Source organism: Gymnoscopelus microlampas (assembly GCF_963454915.1).
Source record: "Gymnoscopelus microlampas genome assembly, chromosome: 10".
NCBI classification, from domain to species: domain Eukaryota; kingdom Metazoa; phylum Chordata; class Actinopteri; order Myctophiformes; family Myctophidae; genus Gymnoscopelus; species Gymnoscopelus microlampas.
The window spans coordinates 12,796,165-12,808,061 of record NC_139947.1 but is presented as its reverse complement, the minus strand read 5'-3'; the positions used below and the strand labels follow the sequence as shown (position 1 = coordinate 12,808,061).

Sequence of the window (11,897 nt, the reverse complement as noted above, 5' to 3'; positions counted from 1 at the left end):
AGTACTGCTTCTCTCGGCACGGTTCACTGTGGCAGAATATTTGATTGGTTGGTTGGTCAGTTAGTTTTTCAGTGTGTGTTGTCATCATTACGTGTGTTCAGGAACAGCGTTCAGCCCTGATGTGTTGGGGGACAGAGCATGGCAGGCCAGCTGACAGGGCAGAGGTGTGTGTATTTGTGTCTGCATGTGTACGTATGTGTGTGTGGGAGCACATTTGCGAAAATGCACAGAGTTTAATCTTCGTCCCCTCCTCCATACATGTCCGCCAGCTTTTTGAAGCGGGGGCCCCAGTCGTTGAGGTAGTCATAGTCCTGGTCTCCTGAGCTGGAGGAGTTGAGGGAGCTGACGGACCCGGCGTTGGAGCCGCTGCCCTCGTAGTCGAACACCAGCAGGGAGTCGTAGGGAGGGGCCGTGGGGTCGTTGTCCGCTGCTCGCAGACCCTTGGACAGCACAGAGAGAAAGGAACACAGCCATCAGTATCCACAGGTATAAGAGAACCAAGAAATTAATACATTTTGGTAGCCTGGGATCCAGACTGACTCGCTTGTCAGTCTGGCCGTCTTCCTATGTGAAATGGGTGGTCTCGGCGCCGAGGATTCTGATTGGTCTTCAGCTTCACCCAGTTGATGACTGCTCAATCGATGAGTGCTCGTGGGAAGCAGTTAAGGTCAAATGTCTTGACATCAGGGACAATTCGACACGTACTGTATATTGGGTGGACCAGAGAGCGAACCTGTGAGATCATGAGGTCATAGGTCACCTGACGCCCTCCCTATACTGACTAAGCCATGGCCACCTATTAAGTGAGACTAAGTGACAATGAAGGGTGGATTGATTTAAAAATCGCAACAAGACTAACACCTGGATTCCACCAGGCATGGATCTTTGATGTTGCATGTGCAACACAGTTTTGTCCGTCCTGTTTGTACACTGAGTTTGCCTTTCGCAATGACCATTCATTATTAAAATGTACGGTTCGTTTGATGTCTTTTTCTAATACTTTAAAGAGAAAATGGTGAAAAAGCAACAATGTGAGGTGGCCAACGGGAAGTATCACAGGCTAAATGGCCATGAAATCTGGTTTAAATTAGGACCGGGACCTACAGTCATTTGTTAACAGCCGCAGCCATGTTCTATGAATAGACATTTCATCCACTTCTACGGGAGGGCTCGAGAGACACTGTGGACAGGAAGCTAAAATGCCTCCACCTCCTCAGGGATACAGTGGGTGGCCAAAACACCATGTGTTTGTTGGGCATGAGTTTTTACCAGACTGCTGGAGAAACATCAGGTGTGTGTGTGACAAAGATAGAGGAGAGAGAAACAGACAGACAGTGAGAGAAAGAGAGAGAGGGGGGTGGGGGTTTGGAATGGATCAAAGCTGAACAGCTGCCAACACCTCAAGTGTGAATGAACTGTCAGAAGCCTGTCAGTGTTTTCTACCATGAGTATACCAAGATCACACACACGTGTGTGTGTGTGTGTGTGTGTGTGTGTGTGTGTGTGTGTGTGTGTGTGTGTGTGTGTGTGTGTGTGTGTGTGTGTGTGTGTGTGTGTGTGTGTGTGTGTGCGTTGTGATAACAGCTGTCACGTAAAACAAAACTCAAACGTTGCTTCTGGCAGTTTACAGTACTTAAGCTTGCAGATTGAACAGCATTCAACAACTCATAATCACATTGAACGCTACATCAATGTAAAGTGTGCATGGATAAATAATGAAACTCATGAAACTAACAAATGATGAAGGTTTTTAGGACAGCTCAAGCGAAGCGAGCTGTCCTCTATGGAGAGAGATGAAAGGCATCTGAGGTATGTGGGATGTAACCTCTGCAGGCTTATAAAGAGAGGAGGTGGCTTAGGCGAAAAAGGGGCGTAACGGGGCGTGATTTGGTCAGGGACTCTCTGTTTGTGGGAAAAAGTGGGCCGGCTTGCTAAAAAAGGGTCTGGTTGCCACCGATTGGTTGCTGCAACTTGGATTCATGCAGGGAGACGCCCCCTCTTTGCTCCAAACACCGATTGGTTGCTGCAACTTGGATTCATGCAGGGAGACGCCCCCTCTTTGCTCCGAAAAATTTGGAACGGCTGCCTGTTGTCACAGGCACTCAGGCACTGCAGAGAAGTAGACACAGTGGTGGAAAAAGTACTCAAATTCTTTACTTAAGTAAAAGTACCAATACTGCAATATAAAAATACTCCGTTACAAGTAAAAGTCCAGAATTAAAAATGTACTTGAGTAAAAGTACAAAAGTATTGGCATCAAAATGTACTTAAAGTACCAAAAGTAAAAGTACTAAATATTTGAAAATAGCCGATCTACAAATATTTGAAAATAGCCGATCTACAAGCTCACAAGGCGTCGCGATGCGACGCGTTGTGAGCTTGTAGATCTGCTATTTTCAAATAGCCTATAGGTATGAAATAGGGCTAAAGTGGTTAATGTATATTTCATTATATCATAGTTTATATCTGAAAAGTAACTAGTAACTAAAGTTTTCAACTAAATGTAGAGTAAAAGTGCAATATTTGCCTCTGAGATGTAGTGGAGTAGAAGTAAAAGTATTGTAAATTGGAAATACTCAAGTAAAGTACAAATACCTCAAAACTGTACTCAAGTACAGTACTTTAGTAAATGTACTTAGTTACTTTCCACCACTGAGTAGACATGTAGACTATAGACTATGGAGGCATCAGAATTTTGTATTAAATTATAGAATGCACCAAAACATTAATAAGTGTTGACTTGAATCTATTTAAGCCACAATAAAGCCCCGCTTTTATTTTTGATTTTTATTTGGGGTTTATTTAGCATAGTTTTAGATGATTTTCTGTGCACATTTCTTCATTTAAGCATCGCGAGCTGCGAACGGCCTTTTTGCATGTAGTTGAAGCGCAAGGGGCGGCGGGGGGGAGAGAGTCGCAGATAGACAGCTGGAGAGTTGAATAACCTCCTCTTCAGATTTATTTACCAAAGTAGCCTATGTAGGCGACCTACATGTTTATGTTTTAGCTTAGACACGGGTAGCCTACAATAGTTGGTAGATGATTGGTAAATTATTAACCATGACAACGACTCAAAGACTTTTATTTTGTACTTTCTTGAACCACAAGCATATCGCTGCACCAGTAGGCTACATGAGAGAGAAAAAGGGGGGGGGGACCACTTGATACACAAAAACAAAGCTGGCAATGTATTGCTAATATCCAGGGATGCTTTGTTAGGCTACAGAGTGCAAAGCACTACATTTAGCCAGTGAGAATTGCAGTGTACATAAAGTGCGCTCGGAAAGGTTTATTTTAGGAGCGCTTTGTGATGCACCGTGCAGTCAAATCCGCGGTGTCAATAAATTCCACTGCCCGCTCTTTGATGAGTCCTCCATCCTCCATGAATCGAATACAAACTGCAACTAGTTCCCGTTTGGAAAGCGGGAAATCTTTATACGCGAGTAGGCCTATTGCAAAATATTGTCCAATGTCCACTGAGTTCAGCCTTTATTTTACCAAGCAGGACTGATGCTGCAGCCTGAAGCAGCTTGCCCTGAAAGTGGTTTAGGCGACCGTTCGTTTAGGCGTCCTCGCGTCGCTGAGTTTGCTCTGGACAAACTTTTTTTTTTACGCTGGTGCCATTGCTGCCTCTCTGCTGTCTCAAGAATCAAACATGAAGAGAACGAGGCCACTCAGGCCAGGACATGTGTGTGGTGTTTATATTGTGCGCTTATGTCAATAAACCGGTTCTGTGAATGAGGGACACAGACAGACACATTTCACACTCGAGTGTGAAATGGGATTCTGAGAATACACATTGGCTCAATTGCTCAAAAGACCCAACATCCTCCAGACACGCAGGACGTAGAGAGAGAATGGATGTGTATTACGTTATTTGTCAGCCTTAAGTATAGGGGCGATATTCATAGTAAATACACAAAAAGCTGTCTGGCGGAGTTAAGGCACAGTGGCCCTCATTTATCAACGCGGTGTAGCCCGAATAATGAATGTACGGCGATATCACCGCACCTTTCGGCATTTATCAATATATCCTGACGTGGGCTTCATCCTACTTTACGCTGAGATCTCACGTCTGGTCGAGACCAATTGTTGACGTTGGCTGCGCCCGTTTATTCCATTCTAGACCTGCGGAGCAGACGGTCTGACAGGCATCTGGACACATATATCCACTCCAAAATGTATATCTACACTAATAAATAATCCCTGTGAAAATATAACATTTTATAAAGTAATTTAAACAAACTGCTTTAACAGTCATTCGGTTAGGCTTGCAGATCTGCATGGCTGCGTTGGCTATTTGAAAATAGCAGATCTACAAGCTCACAACAGGTCCCATCACTACGCGTTGTGAGCTTGTAGATCTGCTATTTTCAGCGCAGCAGCGATTCTGCAAGATAATTTTCGGGAGCCCCGAGTCCCCGACATTCTTTTCATGGACAGTGAGGTCCAGAGAGAGAGAGAGAGAGAGAGAGAGAGAGAGAGAGAGAGAGAGATAACCACGATAACGCAATGGTGATTATGAACCACGTACCCAAACCCGTTAAAGGCTGCTTTTCCCAAGCTGAACTATACTATTGTTCAATGAAAAGCATTGTAATCCGATTAGTGGCCATTTTTTCATAATGTATTCGAGTGCAATACACCTACCAACCGATAGGGTCACTCTGTTAAAAGCATATGGCCACCGATCAGATTAAAATGCTTTTTATTGAACAATACGGATGATACAGGTACTTTTGAGAGCCCATACATGTATATACATGTAACCTCCGTCGCCATGGGATAAGCACTTTATCTTTGAAATATGAACGTTTATGTAGATGTACGGGTCATAAATGGAGAAAGTGCAAACACTAGGTTGAAGTTCATCCATGACGGTCGTGACAGTCGACCGTCGTGTATCCGTGGCTATTACTCCCTCTAACATTTCCCATGTTTTTAGCAGTGGTGGAAAAAGTACTCAAATTCTTTACTTAAGTAAAAGTACCAATACTGCAATATAGAAATACTCTTGTTACAAGTAAAAGTCCAGAATTCAAAATTTACTTGAGTAAAAGTACAAAAGTATTGGCATCAAAATGCACTTAAAGTACCAAAAGTAAAAGTACTAAATATTTGAAAATAGCAGATCTTCAAGCTCACAACGGGTCGCGATGCGACGCGTTGTGAGCTTGTAGACCGGCTAGGTATAAAATAGGGTTAAAGTGGTTAATGTATGTTTCATTATATCATAATTTATATCTGAAAAGTAACTAGTAACTAAAGTTTTCAAATACATGTAGTGGAGTAAAAGTACAATAGTTGCCTCTGAGATGTAGTGGAGTAGTAGTAAAAGTATTGGAAATTGGAAATACTCAAGTAAAGTACAGATACCTCAAAATTGTACTTATAAGTACAGTACTTGAGTAAATGTACTTAGTTACTTTCCACCACTGGTTTTTAGTGTATTGAAATAATGTCATGCATATTTGTCCAGTGCATAGCCTACTGCAGGCCTTGTTGACTAGATTTAGAATAGATTTTTAAGCTCTTGCTCCTGAAATGATCGATTATTTTTTAAGGGGAAACGCCATCATTTAACATGCAAGTCAATGGGTGAGAAGGACATTGCCAGGCACAAGTGTAGGTAATTAATGTATTTGTGCAAGATGACCCTGCTACTGTATATAAAATGTGTATATTACTCGTTCATCATGGTTCATGTTCAAATAGCTCAATCCAAAATATAATGCTGTAGGCCTAAGTGTTAGGCTGTATTTACGCACCTGCTTAATTGTAATTAATGCTTAAATATAGTTATGACCGGTATTTTTTATCAGATGTCTGATACATTTGATTCATTCCGGACATTGGGACCAGCAGGTTACAATCCTATATCGTAACCCCTGGTATTGACCACATTGCTTAGCAGAGTTCAGTGATGCAAATGCATGTCAAGTTGATCAACAGATTGTATTATTCTCCAATGCAATAACAGTACTGAAATGAAGGCTATAAGGGCAATAATGGGAGCCCTTTCTTTTTTAAAGTAACTTCAAAGTTACTTTTCACAGTAACGCATTACTTTTTGGTGTAAGTAACTAGTAAAGTAACTGAGTTACTTTTACATGACAAGTAACTAGTAATGGTAACTAGTCACTGGTTTTCAGTAACTAGCACACCACTAGCACAACACTACAACGGTGTCTAACCGAGAGTTATACTTCTCCAGTACAACGGTGTCTAACCGAGAGTTATACTTCTCCAGTACAACGGTGTCTAACCGAGAGTTATACTTCTCCAGTACAACGGTGTCTAACCGAGAGTTATACTTCTCCAGTACAACGGTGTCTAACCGAGAGTTATACTTCTCCAGTACAACGGTGTCTAACTGAGAGTCCATGCAGATCACAGTTGACAAATATTATATATTATCGGAGCTATTATTAATGTTATCGGTTTTATCGTGATGACGTCATAATTCCTGATATCGAACCGATAATTATCGGGCCGATACTTATCGTGCACTAATAATTTTATCGCAAATTATTGTCTCCGCCAGGCCGAAGGCATGGCGAGAGAGTATGTTTTACCCCCTGTCCGTCCGTGTGTCTGTGTGTGTGTGTGTCCGTGTGTCTGTGAACAGCTAATCTCTGGCACCGTTGGCTTGATCGCAGTGAAACTGTGCACACACACTCCCTGGATGCCAGAGCAGAACCTCTGCCCCAAATTTTTCACATGGGCCTTTTATAGCGCCACCAGGAGGCTGATTTGTGCAAAAGACATTTTTGGACAGTACTCCTACAGATTTTATCCAAACATCACGCAAATCGGTGCACAGTATCTCTATAGTCATGTGATCAACACAGATCTGCCTGATTTTCCATATTCCATCCTGATTGGCTAAGGTTGGCTTCCAAAGTTTGCAGGATTGGTCCATTTTGAACTAAATGCCTCAAATCATGAACGCAGCTTGTGATTTATGTGAAATTTAACACGCATGTTCCCACTAGGCCGAGGAAGAAATGCCATTTGAAAATGTTCAAATCAGCCTCATGGTGGCGCTATAAAAGGCAGATTTGTGTTTTTAACTATCTGCACCGATCTGCGTGAAACTTTGCACACATACTCCCTAGAGGCCAAGGAAAAATATCTGCCCTGCATTTTTCACATTAGCCTTTTATAGCGCCACCAGGAGGCCGACTTATGTAAAACTTTTTTTTTTTTAGATTAAGCCTTCACATTTTTTCCAAATTTCACGCAAATCGGTACACATGATCTCTATAGTCATGTGATCAAGATGCATCTGTTTGATATTTCATATTCCATCGTGATTGGCTAACATTGACATCTAAAGTTTGCAGGAGTGGCCCGCTTTGAACAAAATGCCGCAAATCATGAACACAGCGTCCAATTGTGGTGGAACTTTGCACGCACATTTGCACTACGTTGAAGAACAAACGCCACCCTTTTAACATTGCCCTATTATAGCGCCACCAGGAGGCAGATGTTTCTTTTTTATATTACTTTTAATTTTGTCCAAACATGCAAATCAGTACACATGATCTCTATAGTCAAGTGATCAAGATGGATCTGTCAAATTTTTTATATTCCATCCTGATTGGCGAATTCCGAAAATTGCTGGCCCACAATAACCTACCTGACCTGGCGGAGACCTGTGCTCCGAGGAGCACTTTTTCTGGTTTTTATATTTTTCTCTGTTGTTGGTGACAACTCTAGTGCGACGCCACGACGGCACGACGGTGTCATGAATGCGTCCTTTCACAATATTGTGCGTCAGCGACGCAGGACGCAGGCCTATGAGCATCTCTGCTCAGTGCGGCTGCAGAGTTCATGTGCAACATCGCATGGCTGTGGCTTTACAGTTTTCCTTCGCCGTGTCTGTAGGTCACCCCCAGGGACCCCCAAGGGTCTCCAGGGACCCCTAAGGGGGGGGGGCGACCGCGGACCTCCTTTTTTTTTTTTTTTTTTTTTTTTCATCCCATGCTTTTGTACCCCCAAAACTATTTTCTTTTTTTTTGGGGGGGGGGGGGGTCCTGCGCTGTCCATCATGACATCTATGTCATTCTTTCTTGTTGAAATATAAGAGTGTTCCTGATCCTTGCTTTTCAAGGGTCTTTTTTAACGTTAAGCCCTTAGGTTTAGGTTTAGCTGTAGGTTTAGGTCAGGTGAATCAGAATGAGTGTGTGCCCACATTAAACTCACCTCATGGATGAAGTCTCCTATGTCTCCGGGGTGGGGGATGAGAGGCCGGATGGGATACTGTGACTCGGGGATGATGGGGCGTTCGTCCACCCTGCGGACACCTGGAGGCTTACTGATGATGGGCTCCAGAGAGTCTGGCTGCTGAAGCTGGCTCAGGTCATAGTCCTGTCACAGGGAAACAGCTGGATCAGCGTTGCTTGTTGAGATAGATGCCAGCTACACTACATACTAAATTGTAAATTGTGCTCACCTGGTCCTCCTCGCCCCCTCCCTCCTCGTCGTATTTCAGGATGTTATCTCGGACGTCGTCCTCAGGATCGATGAGAAGCTGCTTCGTCTGCCTCTCCTTTTCTCGGCGCTTCATCCACACCACGAACAGAAGCACCATACCTGTAGGACACAGCCATCATGTTCAGCTTCAACCAGGTGGTCCACAATTCTATAAAACATCATCATTCTGGGCTACCACCCCTCAACACACTCACACGAGCGAGGGAGGGAGGCACAAGAGAGAGAGAGGGTTCAAAGCTCTGCAAATTATGGATGGATTAATACAGTATGGCACATGGTGATAAATAATTTCTTGTAAAAAGTCTACTGTATGAGTCACTGCACATTTCCTGAGAGGGACAGAGCTTGTAAATGTGGACTACGCACACACACACACACACACACACACACACACACACACACACACACACACACACACACACACACACACACACACACACACACACACACACACACACACACACACACACACACACACACACACACACACGCAGTATCAAGTTTTAAATTGGAATACAGCTGCAGGTGTACATGAATCTCAAATCCATTTGAAAAGTGCATGAGTGCTGCAACACATGGGAATAAAGATACCCGGCAGCGTAATGTCTTTCCAAGACATATAGCGTATATTTACCCTAACAGACAAAGACTTGTATGTCAACAGATGCAGGAGAGGATTTCAACGACCGGGGCATTCATCTATAATACAAACTGTTTATGTGTTACAACCTGCTGAATGTTTTATGATGCCCCAATACACTCTGCTTGGGAGAGATGCCAATCAAAGAAAATCACTGCCAACTTTGACATTATGGCTGTAAGTGTGTGTGTGTGTGTGTGTGTGTGTGTGTGTGTGTGTGTGTGTGTGTGTGTGTGTGTGTGTGTGTGTGTGTGTGTGTGTGTGTGTGTGTGTGTGTGTGTGCACTTACTGAGAAGAATGATGATGCAGATAAGTATAGAAATGATGGCTCCAGTGCCCAGCCCGGCGGCAGCCACAGCCCCCAGCGTGGTACAGTCTCCGTTCTCATCGCAGGGGCACACCTTCAACCTGATGATGGACCTATTGGACAGGGGAGGGTTCCCCGAGTCTGACACGATTACAGGGACCTCGTACATCCCCGGCTCCAAATACACTTGGTACCGCAAACCCAAACGGGCATAGTCCCCTGTGATGAGAGAGAGAGAGATGTTGCTACCGAAAAACAAACAACAACAACTGGAGTATTAGGTGTTATTCTGGGCGTGTCACAGCTAAATGCTTTGGTGTAAGAGAGATACCGCACTCTCCTAACTCCAATGCAATACTTTATTATAGACATTTTGGCAGACAAGCTAGCTTCTTCAGGATGAAAAAGGAACTGAAGAAGATAGACAGAGCTTTATAGAACCCGCTGGGGAAATTCAGTTGTCATCACAGAAGACAGCGTGTCTGCAAAAATAGTATTGCAAGTATTGCATTGGATTTATCGGTGTGCCTCATCTCTTAGACATTGCTGATGTTCCTGATAATCAGCACCGTATCAATACAATACAGGTGCACGCTTCTACCTTCTTCAATCAGCTAAATGCTCATAAAAGGAGCACTGCAGTATAGCTATGTTGTTCTGGTATGAGTCTCTGGTACTAGTACAGGCCATACTGTGTCCTCTGCCTACGACCTCTCCCCACCGTTGATCCGGGTTATGGTCCAGTTACGCCGAACGCTGGAGGGGAAGCTGGGCAGCTCGAAGACGAAGGGCCCAGCGTTGGGCTCGATGTCCGCGTCGGCGGCCGTGATGTTGGCCCCGTTGGCATTCCTGTTCACCCGCTCACAGATCTGAGACTCCTTGGGCACCAGCGCCGGGGGGTTGTCATTAATATCTATCAGGTATATCTGCAGAGTGCCCGTCCCGCTGGCTGCAGGAGAGCCTGGAAGCATGAATGAGGGCAGGAGGAGAATATGAGGTGTCGGCCTCTCTTTCACTACAGGGCTGTAGTGAATGAGAGGCTCTGTTCCAGATGGATGCTGAGAGTTTGTATTTGTCAAATGAGAGTAAAGAGGTGGAAGAGAGAGGCCCAGAGGAGACTTTCTGTGTTTGACAGAAAAACGTCTGACAGTTCTGTATTCCACCTCTTTCCCCTTATGGCCAAATCAAACCCATCCCACTCTGTCAGCAATACATGCACAGCACACCTAAACGCCCAGAGAGGCACAGAGGTTCATTAATAATGACTGTAACACAGTAAAACAAGTCCACGTCGGGGTGGATTTTTCGACATACGATGCGAGCCCCAAAGAGGATGTGTTTGTACAAAAAAGCCCATCTGTCTGTTTTTTGTATCACTTTTCTGAGGCTTCTGTGAGAGTTCACTCTTCCATGACAATGAACATGGTCACATGCATACAACGTACATTCACGCACGCACAGACACAACTCAAAGCTATTTGCATTGATTAGAGAGAAAACAACATTTCGGAAAAAAGAACAAAAGCGAGGGAGCAAGAAAGCAGAGCGATGAGTGTATGTTTGTATGTGTGTGTGTGTGTGTGTGTGTGGGGGGGGGGGGGGGGGGGGGGTCTGTGTGCGTGTGCACATGAGGTGTGATGGGAAAAGGATAGCTTTGAAAAAAACAGAAAGAGACTCGGAATTAGTGAGTCGTGAGCTGTGTGAGCGGCAGAGCTGTTTATTGAGCATGTGTCAGGGGTTGGCAACCCTTGGCTGCCTCCAATTAAGAATCATTTCCCCACCACGCCCTTCGCCCCACCAAGCCAATGGCTAGAGGGGAACTACCCCAAGAGTCGCTGAGATAAAGACATATATACAGGCAGACAGTATGATGTATCCATACATGCAGGCATTCGTACACACATACACACACACACACACACACACACACACACACACACACACACACACACACACACACACACACACACACACACACACACACACACACACACACACACACACACACACACACACACACACACTTGACGAGCTACTGTATGTAGTCTCCCAGTTTGTTCATCTCAGTGATGCATGGGGGACATGCAGTAGCAGCTTGCTACAGCTGATAGGAGAATTATGTGGGTTTTAACCAGCTAAATAAATAATTATGTCTGTGTAAATTCCTCAAAAGGATTTGTATTAAGTTTCTCTTGTTGATGGCAGCTGAGCAATTTGAAAAGGGACTTCTTGGAAAGCTGGACTTATGTTCTTTGAAGACAAAACAACAACCACAACAACATAGGAGTGCTTGAACGTTTAAGTGTATGTTGTAGGCGTAAAACAGATGGTGCAGGAACATGATAATAATGTCTTCTTCTCACCAGACTGTCCTCCTGTATCTCTGCCCCGTCCTTCAACCCTCTCAGTCACTCAAGTCTTACATAATTCTCACATAATTACGTCCTAATT

General features: G+C 44.1%; 1 protein-coding gene across 1 annotated transcript in view; it reads right to left on the bottom strand.

Moving 5' to 3' along the window:
- Nucleotides 1-233: 233 nt before the first annotated feature.
- LOC311052802 (cadherin-4-like) overlaps nucleotides 234-11,897 on the bottom strand; it is a gene marked incomplete at its 3' end in the record, with an annotated part of 305,420 nt that continues 293,756 nt past the window's right edge. The window contains exons 13-17 of the mRNA XM_084068012.1: nucleotides 10,168-10,407; nucleotides 9,429-9,665; nucleotides 8,459-8,598; nucleotides 8,209-8,373; nucleotides 234-440 (exon numbers count right to left, since the gene is read on the bottom strand). Of these exons, the coding sequence (XP_083924138.1) occupies nucleotides 234-440; nucleotides 8,209-8,373; nucleotides 8,459-8,598; nucleotides 9,429-9,665; nucleotides 10,168-10,407 (989 nt within the window). The remainder of the gene's footprint in view (nucleotides 441-8,208; nucleotides 8,374-8,458; nucleotides 8,599-9,428; nucleotides 9,666-10,167; nucleotides 10,408-11,897) is intronic.